The 20,365-nt window shown below is 45.8% G+C and overlaps 1 protein-coding gene across 3 annotated transcripts in view; it reads right to left on the minus strand.

Annotated features, from left to right (window-relative positions):
• The window catches only part of LOC114781244 (cadherin-7-like), a 61,029-nt gene that overhangs the window by 26,854 nt on the left and 13,810 nt on the right, over positions 1-20,365 (minus strand). For 2 of the 3 annotated variants that reach the window (XM_028967915.1, XM_028967913.1), the window contains exons 3-4: positions 13,975-14,269; positions 9,060-9,179 (exon numbers count right to left, since the gene is read on the minus strand). In XM_028967915.1, coding sequence (XP_028823748.1) covers positions 9,060-9,179; positions 13,975-14,269 — 415 coding nt within the window. The remainder of the gene's footprint in view (positions 1-9,059; positions 9,180-13,974; positions 14,270-20,365) is intronic. The other variant, XM_028967914.1, reaches the window with a different exon arrangement.

Genomic DNA, 20,365 nt, shown 5'->3' on the forward strand with positions numbered 1-20,365 from the left:
TACCGAATGAAATTTATCTGACATCGAATTCTTTGTATCCCCGGTTGACTTTTCCTCCCTGTTTGGTATTAAAGGTTTCAGATATAAAGATCCATTATGCCTTATCTAAATATGCTGGAGTGGGACCATTGTCTGGCGTTAAACTCCCTGCGTTACTGCATGCGTCTCCGACAGCGCTTCCTCATTGTCGACTGCCGGGACAGCGTGGGGACATGTCCCGATTGAGAATACTGATGTTTATTGGTCATGTGTATGAATAAAACCGGGCAGTAAGTAAGCCCTGTTGCCCGCTGCTGCCTGGTGCGGCCTTTAGCTCAGATGAGCATCAACCGCTGCCACCGCTGAACAGGTTTAGAACATCGGCCGGTATTGCGCACAGATGATTATATAGTTGCATCCATCGCTGAAAGGCCATTTGCAGTCAGAAACCCCAAAATTGACCCCTGGAAGTCAACCAAAGGACAAGTGTACAGAAATACTGCATCTCCTGGATGGTTTGTCTCTGAATACCTTCATGTTCGGAATCCAAGCGGATGGTATATATATATTTCTATGTACTGGCGCATCCTTCCTCTTGATTGATGCAACCCCTCTGCACCCTCTCCAGCAGCGTAGCCCCCGACGCCAATTACCCGCCGCTGAATCAGAGCTGAAGGTTTCCAGGCGGTGACACCCGCGAGCCCCGCCTGCATCACAAGCACAGCCTCCAGACCGCGATCAAACATCCGTCCTCGGAGCGGGCGACTCCGAAACTCCATTCATCAAGTCTGACGGCTGCATCTCCAAGCGGGAGCAACTTTGGAGGGAATGAAGAGAGGAGTGCGCAAAGTTGGGACCTTGATTTACTTTCTCCCCACATTCAGGAGGACTCTGAAGAGAAGAGCTTTCTCCAACTCACACCACGAACAGCATCTTGAGCTACACACCTACAGTGCATCCAGACATGGTACGTTACAGCCTTATTCCAAAGCAGGTGTCCCAAGCTTGTGGTGTCATATTCTAAGTTTTCAGTTCTGTGAGAAATGACTTGTCCAACTGAAGCCAACAACACAAGTTTGCTGACTTGAAGAGCATTTTGCTTTCTCTACAACATCAACTCCATTATTCCACTCTTATTCTTCTAAAAGCTGGAACATTTGAATAAATATACACTGAACCTCTACTTTTGGACACAAGGTATAGATCTATTCAGTATAGATGACAGCATCCTGTCCACCATCCATGCTGGAAACACAGATATACATACAGTATAGGCCAAGTTTGGACACACCTTCTCATTCCATGTGTTTTCTTTATTTTCATGACCATTTACGTTGGTAGATTCTCACTGAAGGCATCAAAACTATGAATGAACACATATGGAGTTATGTACTTAACAAAAAGTGGAGACCTGGCCTCCACAGTCACCGGACCTGAACCCAATCCAGATGGTTTGGGGTGAGCTGGACCCCAACAAGTGCTAAACACCTCTGGGAACTCCTTCAAGACTGTTGGAGAAGCATTTCAGGTGACGACCTCTTGAAGCTCATGGAGAGAATGCCAAGAGTGTGCAAAGCAGTAATCAGAGCAAAGAAACTAGAATATAAAACATGTTTTCACTTATTTCACCTTTTTTTGTTAAGTACAGAACTCCACATGTGTTCATTCATAGTTTTGATGCCTTCAGTGAGAATCTACCAACGTAAATGGTCATGAAAATAAAGACAACACATCGAATGAGAAGGTGTCCTAACTTTTGGCCTGTACTGTACATACAGAAAGATATATGGATAGGGTGATGGATGTCCTCTTTTGTCATTTTTGTCCTGTGCATCACATGACCAGGGTAATTTCTCTCACAGCATGACATTGGCAAATCCCCTCCTCCACACCGACGGGGCGCAATCTGTCTGCAGGGCGTGTCTCTGCCTCCATCGCTTCTCCTTCGCTTCTCTTTCCCACTCCCTCTCTCCTCTCTGTCTTTCCCGTTTGTGGAGCGCCTCTTCTGCTCTCCATCCCATCGCTTCTCGCGAGCCGCTGGTGTCGCTCAGGATGGAGAGGAGTGAGTGATTAAAGGCCCGGTGTCGCGGCCCGGCGCCGAGCCAGACGAATCGCAGCCACCTCGTATTTATCCGCCTGTCTGCTCAGCCCTTCGGTGGCGGACTGCGGAGCGAGCCGGTTGGACGCCGTCCCCCGGTAGACGCACACCATCCTTGACATTTGGCTGAGAGAAGTGGGGAGGGGGGCACACAGGAGACATGGCGCGCCTGAGCGTGTGTGTAAGTGTGTATTTGAGTGTGAGTGAGTGTGTGTGTGCGCGAGTGTGTGTGTGTGTGCGTGTGCGAGTGTGTGTGTGTGTCTGTGTGTGTGTGTGTGCGCGAGTGTGTGTGTGTGTGTGTGTGTGTGTAAGTGTGTGTGTGTGTGTGTGCGTGTGTGTGTGTGCGAGTGTGGATGAGCCTTGGCGTGAGAGGCTGCACTTTGTCCGTGCCCCCGGGCGCTGTGCTTACATGCACTTTATCCGGTTACAAAAATGGCAAGACCTCGCAATCCAGGAAATTCATGCTCGGCACGACCGGCAGTTTATCTTGAGTGGATCTGTCAGGGAAAAAAGTGCGGGAGAACGTCCTGGAGAGGACGTGTTGCATGCGGCGTATCTGTACATCAGTCTGCGGGGGGAAAATCCAATTTACTGACACGGAGCGCCTGTCATACATCCTGAGCAAAACATAAGGCCGCTCGCGTCTAAACTGACAATGTGCGGAAAATGAACCTGGAGAAGAAAAAAGAGAGAGAGAGAGAGAGAGAGGAGAGAGAGAAGGCGCGTTTCCGGGATTTCCCAGTAAACACGGAATGCGAGGCGCTTGACAAGGCAATAAATGAATCATTAGAATAATCATCACCATGAAATGTGACTGAAAACAAAATGAGTTTAGATTTCTTCTAAAGGCCTTTAATTATCTTTAATTAATTCTCTTTAATTATCAAATTCAACTATAAAGTAAATAAAGTTCCAGCTTCAGGACTACGGCAGACACGAAGGTGCCACTCAATCATCACCGTGAAATGAACATGCAGTCGTGGAAAAAATTCTGAAAGTTATTGGTAATTAAGAAAAATATGACGAATTGTTACATAGATATTAAATAAAATGCTAAAAAGGGATTTTTATCCAGTGCAACGTACAGACAGGGAATAATGTTCCAGCTTCAGGACTACAGGAGACGTGAAGGTGCCACTCATTTCAGTTCACAATGCAAGTAACAATGATAACCATGATATGTAATCAAAACCTAAATTCTGAAAAATTCATGAAAATGATAATCAAAAATATAAAGTATATTAAATAAAAAACTAAAAAGGATTGTTATCCAATCCAGACGTACAGACAAGGAATAAAGTTCCAGCTTCAGGACTTCGGGAGAAATTCAAGGAGCTGCTCAGTTCAAAGTGTGTTTATGAGTTTAAAGAACATGCAGGTGTAAGTTGGAGCTTCGGGGCTTTAGAAGAAGGTAGAGAGGAATGGAACCCTGGAAGACGCTTTTACAAGTAGGAAATAAACGAAAAACATTGCCCTGTTTTAGCAGTGATATTTCATCATTTCCCATCCCTGCTGCTGCTGTAGGAACAGGCTGAAAAGGCTTCAAGAGCCTTTGGCTTCACTTGGTATATAAACCAAAAACAAAAAAAAACGAATGCTGCAGCGCTGCTCAACGCCAACGGATAAAAGCAAAACCCGAAAGAAGGCAACGCGAACCTGGCATCACACATTCCGAGACCATTTACCTCCAATAAAAAGCTTTTATCCACGTAATTGTTCCAACTTGCTGTTGCCGTTTTCTGTCATTAATGTCAGTCGTGCTGAAAAGCCGGAACATAATTATGAAAGTTATGCAGACATTAATGGGGAAGGAGACCTTGTCAGATTTGCCAACAAAATGATTTGAGATTATTTCGTTCGGCTTGTTGCACATGCGTTTGTGGGATTTTTACGTGAAATCAATGAAATCATGTAACATTCAGTTTTCGGAAGACATCAACCACCTACCCCGTATCTTTAATTCATGGGCATTTTGATCAAGACAATGAAGCCAATCCCACTCAGTTTCAGATCTGTTCTCATTTTTTTTTTCTTATTCAGTGTAATAACTTGTGATATTATTAAATATACGTAAGAGCCTTATTTCCTAAAATGTAAGTAAATATTGTCATATGTTTCTCCTAGAAAGGAAGGTTTTTCAGTTTTATAATGACTGGAGAGCCCCTAGTTCGAGAACCACTGTGCTTTTTCAACAGTCAGGACGACTGGGACTTATTAATTATTCAATCCGTATTCTGTCTACGCAACAGTCCCTGCTGCTCACACCCTTTATTCAGTAGTCACGGTTTGTCTTATTGCCTTCAATGTTTTGTGCTTATGATCATTTTAAAGAACAAATGAAAGACATTCTGTTAAAAGGCTGTCTTTTCACCTGAAATGATCTAATAATAGCACATTAGAACCATAATAAATGACTGTAATTTTGGTACTTAGGTACAGTTGAAGGCAAATAGTTTTGTACTTTTACTCAAGTATTATTTTAAAAGGAGGACTCTTCTTCAAAATCGTTCCTTTTCAGGAGGACCCGCGATGGTAAGAGAGGGTAGTTATGGATCGGGTCGGTTTTAGGGTGGAGATGATGGACTCGGGCATTGCCTGGGCTGTCTAGCCGAAACTGAATTCCGATGACTTAAGACTAGTGACCGGCGGCGTCTTATCGGGTTGGCAAACACAGTGATCCGGCAAAGGAGTTTCCAAAAGGCCATGCCTACATCTCAATAAGAGTGGGATTAAGGGCACCGAAATAAATCCTCAGATTTTCCTTTCCTGTCTTTTCAGAAGGCATGTGCCTTAGCGTTTCTTTTTGTCACGTTGAATGGAAGCGTCTGTGCGACTGTGTGAGAAACAGGCCTCACCTCCCAGAGCTCAAAAATTACATATATTTGGAGGGAAAAAGCACGACTGCGTCCTCTTTAACTTCCTCCTGGTGCATAATGACGTCCACCGGGGGCGTCCGTGCCCTCCCCTCTCCATGCCATCATTAAGGAACGAGAGGAGTGAGATAAATGACCATACAAGAGCACTGGAGATGTGCTTCAGTGGTCTTCAGCCTTTTTGCATTAAATGTGCAATTTGTTTCCGAGTTTCAAAGTTCCAGTCAGGGCAGAACCATGCGATAACAAAATTTATCATGACTTCCACTGATAGATCATGAAATGGTTCTTTGATTTTGAATACAATGATATATTTGCATTATTACCATTAAACTGGGTTATTCTATAATATATTCATTTTTAAATCATTTGCTGACCAGTTTTTGTTGCTTGGCATTGGTCAATCTGCCGGCTGTTGGTTGCAGAAGCATTTCCAGGATTAAGTGCCCAAGGACACCTTGAGGATTCAATTTGGGATTAAGGACTTTGGTAAAAGAAACTTGCTGAAGCGCAGAGACACAACTTCAGCCTCCGGGTCACAGGTCCTCCACCCTGATGACGCTCCATCTCCACTCAATCACTCTCGAGCCACCCTCCACCTACACCGCCATTTCTTAACACAGAGTTGAGTTTCTTGACCATTTCTCTTACATTTAGGTGCTCACAACATATCACTTACATTTACAGCATTTATCAGTCGTGTCTTGCAGTTACAGGGACAGTCCCCAAAGAGACACATGGACACAATGAACTGGTGCCTTCTTGCCCACTAGGTGATTTACCTCACATACTATTTTTTACAAAGCGTTGAAGTAAACCCAACCCGAGCGACTGAAGGATGATTACATTAATTCCGAGTCTCTGGAGCCAGGCCCGTCAAAAGCTCCGTTTCCCGTGGGAAAATTGCTGGGGACCAAGCCGTCATCTTAATCAGGCCGAGGTGACGTGGACCCGCGGCTATTTACAGCTTTCTAATGCATTCACCTCACCAGTCAGTCTAACGGTTAAAACGGGACAAATCAAACATCAGATGGATAAAAGGTGGATGCCACAGCCATGCATGGAGCCACGCAGCAGTTCATATTGCATGGAGCCACGCAGCAGTTCATATTGCATGGAGCCACGCATCAGTTCATATTGCATGGAGCCACGCATCAGTTCATATTGCATGGAGCCACACAGCAGTTCATATTGCATGGAGCCACGCAGCAGTTCATATTGCATGGAGCCACGCAGCAGTTCATATTGCATGGAGCCACACAGCAGTTCATATTGCATGGAGCCACGCAGCAGTTCATATTGCATGGAGCCACGCAGCAGTTCATATTGCATGGAGCCACGCAGCAGTTCTGGTGTTTCAGACCGCTCCCTCTAGTTGACTTTACCGCACGGTGCCCCCATATATATTGCAAGACGCCGGCACGGTTTGGGGAAGCCTTGGTACCCCGAGAGGTTAATCTGGTGTGCAGGGCGAGCGAGGATGTTCCCTCAGGCGAGAGACGCAGAACCGTCCACAGAGGCCCGGGCGGAGAACGCGTCTAATTGCACTCTCGTCAACCCGCTGAAGCTCTAATGTGACAGCGAGCAGATTGGTTCCTTGAAAGACGGATACATTAGCTGGCAAACCGTCGCCGTGCCGCTGCTCCACACAATGGCCGCGCTGCTGAGCCACATGTTGGAGAAAGTGAGTGGAACACAGTTCCTCACGTCATCATCTCCTGATGAGGCTGAAACCTGAATTTACACCAGCCAGCCCACCGCTCCACGTACGAATCCAGGATGCAGACCCTGAGATTACATTCATTCATCGGAAGAGGAGATCATGAACATTAAAGCTGGGGTGAAGATGGATGATCGTTGGCAGGTGACGTTCCGTGGACAAACCGACTGGGTCTGGGCAGAATAAAACCCTGCAATTTGATTACTTGGACACATAATCAAGATGTTCTGAGGAAGACAAAAAGTTCAACGAAGCAATGAGTTTTTTTCGTCTTTCTAATTGCTCTTAAGAAAGATGCGTTTTATGAGTTCAGGATTCATATTTCTGTGCAATATTTCTACCCTTGATGCGTTGCAGGAGGGAGCAGGGACACCAGCAGGGTGGGGGTTAATGAGGCGGCGAGCGGGCGTCAGCAGGAAACTCCCGCTGAAACTACACATAGTATAAACACACACACACACACACACGCAAATCCCCTCGCAATTCAGGAAGTGGGTGCAAGTCAGCATGCTTCCAGGATCTGTTCTCTCCCCTGCGTCTTGCTGAGGAATGATAAGTGATTGCTTTCTGGGGCTTTTTCTTTTCAGTTCTCCCATTAGCCACAGCTATCTGAGAACGTTGCTGGAGCAAGAGGTCACAGTTGCTGGTGTTACGTGGTTTATCCACCCCAAGAAGGAAAAGGACACAACTGCCACCTTGCAAAACACAGTTGTGGCTGGAGCACTCGATTAGGACATTGTCCAGGTTATCTACTGTAAATGAGGTAAATTAAAGAAAGTGCTTACAATATCCAAGCCGTAGGAACCTTCACAACTCAACATTACACCTCTTAACTCTTTTTTTGCTCAAATTTCATTTACATTTCATTACAGTCATGCATTCAATTTTCATTTTAACTGCACTTTAACTTACTTTAAATTCTAGATATTCTAGAACTTTTTCCCAAGGTTTCTTCCCACCTTTTTTCTCTCTCCAAGAGTCTTTTTTAGTGGAGTTTGTGCAGAAGGGTCAAATGTGGGCGGGTGATAATTGTAAGGGCCTATCAAAGCCCATTGAGACATACTGTAAAAGATGATGTGGAAGAATGAGGTGTCCACTGGGCTACAAGTTGGTCCTATTTTGTTTCCATCCTCAAATGGGTTCGCACACCACCTTCTGCATGTCAGTCCATCATCTAAAGCCAAGCCAGCAAACATTTCACATTACTGACATTTAACTTCTGACTCAAAGTGTCTCTGGATGGTGTGTTTGATAACAGGACAGTCCCCTTGGAGCAACTCAGGGCTAAGTGGACCCAGGGACACAATGGTAGGAAGTGTGGTCTCAATCCCCTCCTTACCAGCTAGGCAACCACTGCCCACATCAACTCGCTAAAAAGCTATAACTGGGAGTTCAGGAGAAGCAACTCGTTTTAAATTCCAATATCACAGTAGTGCAAGCAACAAGTCCCAGCAGATGTAGGCCCGTCTCTCCTGTCCTGTGTTTAACCCCCTGTTAGGCGTGGCTTTCTGTTCCGAGTCGGTGTTCTTGCCCCTTCACAGGGTCTCTCCTCACCTGTTCTCTGGTTTCCATCTGGTCCTCGTTTCCTTCCTGTCTTGGAGTTTGTTCCTCATTTTTCACAGCATTTCTGTTTCTTTGGCCCATTTTGCCCATTTGGCTCGGATTCTGTTACAACTTCCCATCTTGGGTTTGTTTATAGTTTTTATTCTTTTGCGGTCTATCGTATAATCTGATGATCATGTATTTCCAGTGAGTACTCGAGTCTCATTAATCTTAGTTTGTCTGATGGTTGATGATTGTAAGGCATGTTAATGAAACGTCCGCAGAAGGAGCCCGTCTGCTACTTCCTGTCTAACAGCAGCAATATTATTATAAACTACCCCAGTGGACAGTACGTTGTCAGACCGCCTTACGTCCACTTACTCGGCCTACTCACCATGACTGCGGCCCCGCTACCGAGAGTCATTACCGGAGCGACAGAGGTTAGGACCGCCGCGATGCGGAGACGAGCAGCGCTTTGCACATCTTCCGTGTCACCTGCGCGCCACCGAGACCGCCAAATGAGCGCCGCGTTCCTGCCACTCGTCAAGCGACCGCCAGGGTGGTGCCCGTCCAATTACAGAGACGAAACGGCACTCCAACAGAGAGACAGGATGTGACCTTATTTTAGCTCAGAGCTTTTTCACTCACACATGCAGAATCGCATGTATACACTAGTCCACCGTCTAAAAAATGCGGTGAAATGCGGCTTCAGTGTGATTCCCCAGAGATCCAGCATCCAGTCACATAACACATCCAGGACACCAGAACACATAAACATAAAAAAAGTTCTTATCAATGCCCTTGCTCGTAATCCATTACAGAATTACACAGTGAGTGATGAATGTACCTGTCCTCGGCTCCACCGAGAAGTACGGCTGCCCCTGGACGATGCTGTAGATGACCCTGGCGCTGTTCCCGTAGGTGGGGTCATCTGCGTCCGTCGCCGTCACCTGGACCACCTGGGTGCCTGTGTGTTGAGAAGACGTCGTATCGTATCACATCGCATCGCATCGCCAACGGAAGCTCTCTGTTCCGGCCGATTACTGTTATTTGCGGCGAGATAATTGAATGCCGCGATGACGGACCAGTTAAAACCCTCTGTTTGCTCTGTGGAGGAGGCCGGAGTGACGTGAGGCCACTTTATGTTTGCGTATTTCATTTTAATGGCACGATTCCGCCCGCTCCCACAATATATCAGCGCACATCAGACGCTCCGGCCTCACAAGCGGCCTGCATTGTGTTTTACTGCGGCCCGATTTACAGGCTTTTTACCAAATGAATTGGTCATAAGACGGGAAGAAACAAATCCCGAATTCCCGTCGTAAAAAGCGGAGCGCGGCTCGGCTCCCGGCGCCGCCCGTTGCAGAATTGGAGCTAAATCTGATGCTACGACGAGCATTATGGCCGATTTTAAATCAATTTAACGGCGCATACAAGGACAAGGTGCCTGCTGCTCCAGAGGGCGATGCGTTGCGGCGTGGATTTAAGCGCGAGCTGTTGGGTTCCTTTGACTTTTATAAAAACCGGGGAGGAGTTATCTGGGACTTGACCTCGTCGAAGGGGGGGCGGTAAACGTCGGCCTGTTCGAAATACCCCGCAACACTGATAATAATGAGCTCAGCCACTCGGAATGAAATGCACTGGGTGAGTGAGGAGAAGCAGATAATTCCAAACACAAAGCAGGCGTTGAAATGCTAAATACAATGAACGGAACGTGGAAACCATTCATCACACTAGAGCCGTAAACTTTGACCGATGGTCATGTCCAAATGCAAACTTTCGGTACCTGTACTTTCCGTATGACTCGCTGATCGAAAAAAGTGTTTTGCATGTTGACATTTTGTAATGAAATGTTCATTTGACTTTCAATTCAATTTCAATGTCAATTCAAAGCCACTGTCGACAGCTGATGCCTTTTATTTATCGCGAGAGAGCAAAAATGGATGCTGAGCAGGTGAAACGGAGGCTAGCCTCTGGTCATTTACGTTTCAAACGCGCTCCTTTCCCCGCACGTTTCCTTTCCCTTTTAGTCTAGCACTTGTATCGGACTGTGTGTCAGGGCTGCGTTAGGCCCAATTACAGCTCTACATCACACTGTTTAAGGGCACTTCTCCGTCTATCTGCATTTTAGGACTGTTTTTTTATAGGATTTTATATTTGTATGCATTATTGTAATATTTAAGTTTCTAACATATAATTGAATCATATAATTACATCAACTGTGTAGTGATATAGAAAACTTTCGAATCTCACCTCTACACCACGGAATACATGCAAATGAACTTATAGACCCGGGGTGAACTGATGCAACAATGTGACATTCTGTATGTTTGCATGAATACTAAGGCTCAGAACATAATTTCTTTTTTGTTTCTTACAAACTGTGTAGCCCCAAAGGCAGTTTTATTTTATTTTAACACATTACTAAACACTGTGCAATCTGGAGTTATTTCAAATTATCCCATTTTTTTGGAGGGGGCATCAAGTGCTTTCCCTGCATTGGCAAGAAGGAAGTGCATACTTTGCAAAGCAGTTCATAAATAATAAATGCAACGAATATCTATACACACACACACACACACACATTCATAGATTCATCCACAACTGAAAGTGACTCTTTCAAATAACATTTTGGAATTCAATTCCATAACCAGTAATGGTTTCAGAAGACAAAATGTATTAAATTGCCATAGAAATATGTTATGCATAACATTACAACTTCTGAATAATTCATTTTTTTAAAAAACAGTTTTGTAGTTTTAGAAATTATGCATGTCATATTTTGACCTTCAGACTAAAATGTTCAGAACAAACCCTGTTTTAACAGGTGACAGTTACTGAGTGATCAAATCTACATGTTTTATGGCACAACTGTACCATGTTTGCATATTATTGTACAATCTTTGGGGAACAAAAAGATCATGAAAATGCCAACATGGATTGTCCAGCAGCTGTCTTCCTAATAACCTTCCCTCTCGAGTGCCTGCCACTTCTCATCTGTCTATTCTCATTCGGAAGGCTGATAATATTTTCACATTTGTATTTATGTCGTCTGCATGGGGATGACACGGGGACACTCTAATCAATTCCTCATCTTGGGGGTGCGCAACTGACAGTAATGAAAATGAATATGGCCTGACGAATTTCATACGCTGACAAGCATTCATCAAGCTCGCGGAAAACAAGATGGACTTGGGCGCGATGGATGGGAACGCTGACTGTTGGATGGGGGGATGACTGATGCATACAAAAGAAATGTGTTTTGTGGCATATTTTATTTCCGTGGAAAGCACATAAATTGTTGTCGCTTTAGCTGCCGAGAACCTGGAGGTTGCGAGGTTCTCTCCATTTTTCCGACACCGCGAGACAGATGACCCAGGTGATGGGGCTGAAAGGATCCCTTCGCATTTCCTCCCAGCTTTGCACCTGCTCCCCTCGACTCCAGATAAGCGACGGGGATTATTGCTCCGAGTCGCTTCGTAATTGCAATATGGCCGAAAATGGGGAATAATGAAAACAACGGCACGTCCCCAACACCCGCGAACCCTTAATTGTTGCTCAAGGACCGCTTGGCGCACCACTGGGGGTTTTTTTGCAATGTAGAAGGAGTCAGAAAGAGTAGAATTTGTCATTATTCCGGTAAATATTCGGAGTTTTCCGGCAGGGAGAAGAGGCGTTTTTTTTTTTGATGTGGGGAATCGTGAGTTGGCAGAGAGATGGACAGGTGCTGGCGGCCCCGGCGGAGACGACATGAAAGGCGGCCTTTGCTCGACACCGCATCCCCTCCATTTGTAATGAGCCCCCAGCCGCGGCGGATCAGACGCCCCCGAGGCCGACGCCCGCTGAGACTCGGCTGCCCCCGTCACCCAGCTGGAGTGCGGGAGATAAAAGTCTCGGCCGATCCTTGAGGACGGCCGGCCCCTGCGTTCGTGGCCGAGCCAGGAGTCTAATTACTTTAATGAATGAAATTTGCGAATTCCCCCTAATTGAAGACGTTCATCACTTTCGCCGCAGGTCTACGGCCATTAATGATTTAAACGCATCTATAAAAGGGTTCTCAGGGACAGGAGGTGTCCGGCCGGCATGCGGTAATTTACTGCGGCCGATGAATTATTCTCCCCCGACTTGTAGTAAATAAAACCGCGGGGGACTCTGAAGCCGGGATGAAGATACTTTACCAAACTCCCAGCCTTAATCCAGCGGATGGTTACCTTCTGGCCTCTGGCGGACCGGGTAATCCTAATGACACCCCAGTGCTTAAAAGTGTAGCTGGGTTCAGGTCGGGAGATGATGGGGGTCTTTCGTGAAGTCTACTGGACAGAACCCGCACAGGCTGTTTTGAAGGCATCTGCCACCATCATATCTCCTACCTCAGATATTTTGGATGTTTTGAACATGCGGAGGTTGTCTTGAAGGCCTCAGCCTCAATCATATCATTTACTACAGAAGTTTTGTGATGGCCCTGTTTCTGTGAAACATCTGTGTACATGTCGACATGTCTGTTTATGATTGTCTTTGTAAGACGTTCTATGACTTTATTTTGCGTAGAGGTCCACCACCTCTGTTTTCCGTGTCTTTGTTGGGAGCCCTCATCCCGAGCAAGAGGTGTGAAGTGGCAGCCATTTTTTGGGGGATCCCCACTCTCTTGGTCTGCCACAGATGGGAGACACTGGGGGCGTGACAGGGCAGAAATAACAAATGCTGATTGGTCTGTGGCAACTTCCTGGGAGTCAAATGTATAAAAGAATTGTCTCGTGGAGACAAGGGACTGCCATTTCCTTTTCCATTGGGAACCGAGGGGAATTTTCCCATCAGAGTCTTTTCTATTTACCTATTTTTCTCCTGGCTTTTCTCTCTCTTTCTCCATCTTTTCTCCTGTCTTTTACTTTTGTTTTTTCTCTATAACATTTGTACCTCTTTTACATACAAAATTTATGTGCAACTGCAATAATAATCTACTGGTGTTAATAAATTAGAAACTGTTCATTCTTTTAACCTCTATTCCTGCGATATGTCTGTTTATGTCACGAGGTTTTTGTTTGCCACGGAGAGGCCGCTGCACCTTCCTATGTTACATTCATTTTAAACACGCCGCCTAATCCAGGTCGAACGGGATTCTGTTTTCGGCTCCTGGGGCCACCTCGGGAGGGGGCTCTGCTAAATGTCCCATCAGATTTGAATAATTTTGCTGTCTGAACTCCAGTGGCCCTTTTTTAATTTTAAAGCTCACCCGCCATTCTCTGGTTTAGCACACCAGCGCACCATGCTTAGCGGCAGGTATAATTGCGTGATGAAAACAGTGTGACATGCACGTCCGGACTGTCACCAGTTCACACGATGTCTCTGTCTAAATAAACCTTGTTGCCTGGTTAACCGACACCCGCACTATTTTTATGCCCATTCTTTTAATCTTGTTGAAATCCCATGTCACAAGCGTCAAGTGTGGTTAAAGAAGTGGCCCTGTAATCAGAAGGTTGCTGGTTCGAATCCTGTGCTATTTCGTTGTGTGCACAATGACAATTACTTCACTTTCAGAGAGTCTCTTCACTAAAATGCTAATCTTGCATTAACCAAAAAAAAAAACATCTCACCAAAAAGCAGGAATGATTAAATTGACTCTATTTGAACAGTTTGTAAAAAAAAATCAAACTTTTGATATAGGTATCACAGTCTGGAAAAGATGCCACTTTCCTCAATGAATGAAAACCAAAGGCAACAAAACAACCAGCTGGACAGAAGCACATGGTGACAGAGAAACGTACCTAACGGGGACATTTCAGGGACCCCGGCTATATAAGGGCCATCGAGGAACTTGGGCTCGTTGTCATTGATGTCCTGGACTTTCACCACAAACTCCGACTCGGGCTCCACTGGCCATTTGGTCTCGCTGTCCACAGCCTGAGCCTTCAGCGTGTAGTAGGCCTGGACCTCCCGGTCGAGCCGCTTGGTGGCGTGGATGTCGCCGGTGTTCTCGTCGATGGTGAAGATGGACGTGGCTCCTTCGCCCGAGAGCACGTACTTCACGTTGCCTTCTCCATTGTCTACGTCTGAGTGGAGCTTAAATAGAAAGAGAAATTAAAACTTAGACTTAGAACTGATGATGATGGACCTTGCTGCATTGTGTTCATCTCCCATAAGCCTTTGCATGTAATCATCCTTCATTGATGAAGGGTCTGACATGCCCTCAGCCCTTCACTCACCCAAACACTTGACTTGTTCCATCTCTTTAGAAAAAGTGCACTCAGCAGCAAAACTGGATGTGCACTTCAACAGTTCGTAGTTGCTGCTTTGAACATTTCTTTCAGCTCTCTGACTTTGAACTGTAAGCGAGGGGGGAAATGCTGCAGTTGCCATAAATGCAGAATGCAGTTCCTGTCTCGGCCCGTCTTTAACCTCTCAACGCCCTGCCGCCTTTTTTTTAATGGGCGTCTACGGGAGTCGTGTTGTGACCAACGGCGCGGTTTCAGGCCGCCACGCCATACCTCTTCCCAGAAAATCACGTGCATCTAGCTGTTCCCGTTGTCCCATATTTACCCCGCACTTCAGCTGCATGACTGACAGAGCAGTGGGGTCTGGAGACACTTAGCACCGAGATGAAGGCGCGGTGCTGGGGGTGAGATCGCCCCCCCCCCCCCCTTCTTTGTGTACAGCGGCATTAGACACTAGACGAGTCTAGCACATGACATTTTGAAGGGGACAGCAGCCCGAGAAATCTGTAAATGCCATCGCCACGGGCGCGGACGTGTTTACTTTGGAGCTTTCGACTCGCCGCTCCACACCGCTTTCCATATTCAGAGGCGTCCGGAGGAAGCACGCCCGGCCGCTGTTGTCAGTCCTTTAAAGAAATGATTTTTCTTATGAGCTGTAATTACACGCTGTAATTACAGCTTTGAATGGCAGCAAAAACATCATGTTTGAAGACAGTCGCTGCACCGCCGCGAACGTGCACACAATGTGATCATAGCGTGACGCTACTGAAAAGAAGCGGAAACGGCTGTCTGTGGGGGGTACGTGTAAAGATGGGCGTCCAGGGATGGGCGTCGCAAGTGAATTAATTCACTTTTACTGCGGCCTCCTGAACCACTAAGAGGAAACGTCATCTCACATTTTCCGACTGTCGTGCAAAAACTTAGGCCATTAGTCAGACGTTCCCCCCGAGCGCAGCCAGTCGCTGGTGTGAAATGAAGGTAAATTGTGCTTTATGTACAAGATTCGTTCGCTAATGTGCACCCATCCATTTCAGAGCGTGTGAGAAGCCGGCGCCTCTTCAAAGAGAGAACTCCATGAGGGCTGAAAGAGTTCAGAATTTGCGAGGAATGGATGCCGACATTGATCGTCACTTTGTATGCAAACCTCCCCCCAGGGGAAACCTCACGCCAGTCATTTCTTGTCACTTTCTGTGGAGCAGCAGGCGGAACCTTAAAGGGGCCTGTTCTGTCACCAAGGCCTTAAAAATTCTCGGCTTTGCACCACAACAGAAGGTGGCTGCCACCTTCAAAATTCACCTGTGTTCATTTCTCCTAATCATTTACATTTACATTTACAGCATTTACCAGACGCCCTTATCCAGAGCGACTTACAATCAGTAGTTACAGGGACAGTCCCCCCCTGGAGACACTCAGGGTTAAGTGTCTTGCTCAGGGACACAATGGTAGTAAGTGGGATTTGAACCTGGGACTTCTGGTTCATAGGCGAGTGTGTTACATTGTGACAACTGTAATCCTAATGATGTTCATTTTATGATCCCGTGTGCTATAGTCACTGTTGTTCTTTTCTGTCTATTTACGTTTGTTTATGAGGACACGGATTTGTGGAACAAACATTTGTGGAAAATGTCAGACGGTGACCATTCCCATTCATTATTTTTCTTTTATTCACATAGTTCACATAATTCTTTTAACCATTAATGTTGGTATCTGTGGTTGCCAAGCAAGTAAGGAAATGGACCACTGAAAGTGAAACTGAAGTGATTGTCATTGTGATACACAGCACAGCACATAGTGCACACAACGAAATGTGTCCTCTGTATTTAACCATCACCCTTGGTGAGCAGTGGGCAGCCATGACAGGTGCCCGGGGAGCAGCGTGTGGGGATGGTGCTTTGATCAATTGGACTTCAGCGGCACCTTGGTGGTTCAGGATTCGTCCAAGTAACCTTCCGATTATTGATCCGTTTCCTTACTCACTTGGCAACCACTGATACCAACACTAATGTTTAAAAGAATTATGCGTCAAATACAGATAACAAATGCTTTGCTTTGATTGTTGGCCATTTGCAGATTTTGTGCTTTGCTCTGTGGCACCTCAGTGGCACCTTGGCGGATTCGAACCCACACTATTCTGATTACAGTACCGCTTCCTTAACCGCTAGGCCACCACTGCCCACAAGGATGGTGGTTACATACAGAGGACACATTTCACCGTGTTTCACAATGACGATCACTTCACTTATTGAATTATTTTTGGTGGAAGTGTGATATGATGAAATAATACTGAACACGCTAGGACGCGAGGAGGCATGTTCATCAGTTGAATCAGAATCCCTCATAAAGGTTTTAGTGTTTCCCAACTCACGAGAGGAAATGAATTATTATTCCCAACATGGTTTACACTGCAAGTTAAAGCAAACACACACAAAGAAAGTTCCCGCCCGGCAGCAGCCCGCAAGCTGATAAGCCGTGTGAAACAAAGCATTTAACCGGCGTGCATTCTCAAAGTTGCTGATCCTGTAGGACTCATTCAGGAGAACAAATTTATTTGTAAGTAAAACTGGGAAAGGGACAAAAATGCATGGATGTACAGCTCAAGGAAACCAAAAGAACTGCAGGGGGAGAACGTGTGAAAGTGGGCTCTATGTCCCAGGTGTAGTCATTCATGGTGACTACTGTCACGTGATGGGAACGGGAAGACAGTGATAGGTGATTCCCGTTCTATTCAATCGGTGCCGACCTGGAATCCTCACTTGGTCATTGAGTTCAACTCGTCAACCCATTCTCCCGTGTGAACACCGGCTGTATATACTGATTGTCGTATTGCCTGCATCGTCGGCATTGCCACACTTCCACCCTGACAACTGTAGCCCATTGTGACTTTAACCAAGAACCAAGACCACAGCTCTTGTGGGATGTTCCCCATTTTGAAGAGATCAGAACCTACCAAAGTGGTCCAAGGAAGGAAGACTGGCTCATGAATGAGTGTGGCAATGAATGTAGAAGAGGGTCATGCTGGTTAAGATGGAAGCTACAGAGGGGTCAGGGTGCCCGTCCATCCCCAAAAGTAGCTACAACTGACGTCCCCAAATCTGGACCAGATTACAGTAGAAGAAGGTGACCTGGTCTGATGAACCATGTTTTGTGGATGTACGAGATACCAATTCCATGAGGGGACCTGGTCACTATTCCCTGTCTGGTCAATATGGTAGTTACACCAAATCACTGAAGATTCGAACATCTCATGTTCACAAAATGGGACGATTTTCAGCCAATGTCACAGAAAGAAAATAAGAAACGAATCCTCATTTTTAACAAAACATATGCACTAAGCTCATGGCTCATGAAAACACAAGTTACGTGGGACAAATCTGAACTTTTTGCAGCGCTCAAGGCTCCATTGAGGAGCGGGGAATCTCAGAAACACTGAAAGCTTCACCTTCAGCCGTGGCATTGGCGAGTGAGTGAAGAGAGATATTTCTCGCTGCCGGCTGCATGAAAAATAAGAAAAACTGTTTTAAAAACCCAGTAGGGTTTTTTTTTTTGTTCAGCTTCTACAGAGCTCAAAGCTGTCAGAGGAAGGTTAGATTAGCCAATTCAACAAATGTAAGACACAGGCTTCAGCCCCGATAGGCCGAAGCGCAGAGCGGAGAGGAGCAGCGGCAACACTCTCTGATAACATCATCGCCTTTCAGGCAAAAGCCGATACTGGCGTCCTGATCACAAGTCCGGAGGCACGCGGAAGGAAATCGAGCTTCAAAATTCATGGAAAAGGGGGATTTGAAAGGGAATGTGCTTCATAACGTGTCAGTGTGTCATTGGGTTGATAATGAAATATTGCCCGAGGAGACCACAGCGGCCAGCGCTATTGCAAATTAATTTTTCCCTTTTCTTCCCTCCCCCCAACATGCATGAATAATAGATTGGTAATTAGCTGAATATGTGTGGCAGCATCGGGTGTATTATCAGCTTATTAGCTATTATAGGCGAGCTATTAAAGTATTTGACTCAAAGGTCTGCCACCGTGTAGGTTTTGTGGGGTGAAATTTATCAAAAAATAGGGGCACTATTTTCAAACCGGCACTGAGCGTGTGGCTTGTTTGCTAGTGTAAGGTTAAAGGCATCCTCAGGATTTGCATAAAGAGATAAAGATGAGGAAAACTACTTTTGTAGTTTTAGTTTGACAATTGTGTGACAGTGTTTTTGGATCAGTAGATTGAGGGTTCAAGTCCCTTCGATGGTTGACGCCGTGTACGTTGTTTGACTCACGAATCGAATCGCCAAGGTACCACAGAGGTCCCCCACACGCTGCTCCATGGGCGCCTGTCATGGCTGCCCACTGCTCACCAAGGGTGATGGTTAAATACAGAGGACACATTTCACCGTGTCACCTCGTGTTGTGTTGCAGGGTTTCACAATGAAAATCACGTCACTTTAAAGTTAAGGTGGAATTCCTAATTGAACACTTCTCTAAACTTTTTTTTTACTCTTGCACAAATTTTTTGCTTTTAAATTTTTTAGTTTTTACTTTTTACTTTGACTTCACTCATTTGCACACCTTCACCCTACCTGCTACACATATTTTATGTTTTATGTTAAAGACATAAAAGTGTAATATTTGGTTATGTTTGCGATATTTGCATATTGGTTCATTGTATACTTGCAATATCTGCAATACTGTGGTCTGTAGCAGTCGCTAAAGCATTTCACTGCATATCATACCGTGTACGACTGTGTACGTGACAAATACAATTTGAATTTAAAAACTGATGTTTAGTCAGTGAACAATTAGCAATTAACATATACTATATACAATGAAAAATATATTACTATAGAGCAACTTAACAAAGAACAAGAAGAATTGAGTGCTGAATTCCTTCATATAGCCCGCAGGGGTGCTGTCATAATCGTTGCATCCATTATAGCACCAACATGGTCAGGTTGTGCAAGCTGCCGTTGTTTCCCTTACAACATATGTAAGAAAGCCAGTGGGAGGTTAGTTTAGCAGTAGGGCCCATGGAGGATGGACGGCTCGTGCATGTATTCACAATGCAGCCAGGGCTGCGAAGGAGGTGGAGGTCTCAACGCGAGCCGCGGTCACGTCAGCGCAGCTGTCACCCGCTCGTCCGTCCCCTGGTCGAGCTGCGCGTGTTGGGCCACAGCGTGTCTTCTTCTCCTATTCTTCCCCCCGCCTGCACTTCTCCTTCAGGTTCGGGGAGAGTGGCAGGCGAGACACGTTGGTTAAATCCGCCTTTAAATAAGAAACGCGATTCCGACGCTCACAGAGGTGCTCTGTGCACGAGTTACAAGGCGCTGATGGTAAATCATGGTAAATTAGGCTAATGTTTTAATCGAGTGCCCTGTCAGAAGTCCGGTTTGGGGCAGAACAAGTACGTGAGAGAGCCCCATATCAGTCATTCGGAGAGCGCCCTTCCCTCGTGGCCTAAAAGGCACCAGCCGTTGCATCACGGTTGCCAAAAAGCGCCGCCATTTGTCTTTGGACGTGCCCCGCAAAGAGCTAGACGACTTTCGTTTTAACTTCTCGAGTTCCATGAGCAAACAGACGGCCATTATTTCAATTTGCTCTGTTTGCTCGGCGCTGGCAGTTAATGAATAGCAAAGAGGAGCTGTCCGCGGTGCTGAAACCCAGTAACTGTAAAACAGCGGCAATTTACCTCATTTCCTCACACGGTCTGGCCAACATAGAGTATTAAATACATATATACAAAAATTCCATTTTTTCACATTGTTATCTTGAGATACCAACTTCGTTAAATCAGCAGAAATTTGTTGTTGTAATTTACATTTTTTTTGTATGTATTCTTGCTAGATGCTCTATCATGAATATGTGGTCCAACACAAACAGAAACAGCATTGTGAAAACCGTTCGTCCCGAGAGCTGCGTCCCCTGCAGCGCTGACGTCTGCCCTCTCAAGGCCCATTT

This window comes from Denticeps clupeoides, chromosome 2 (assembly GCF_900700375.1).
Source record: "Denticeps clupeoides chromosome 2, fDenClu1.1, whole genome shotgun sequence".
NCBI classification, from domain to species: domain Eukaryota; kingdom Metazoa; phylum Chordata; class Actinopteri; order Clupeiformes; family Denticipitidae; genus Denticeps; species Denticeps clupeoides.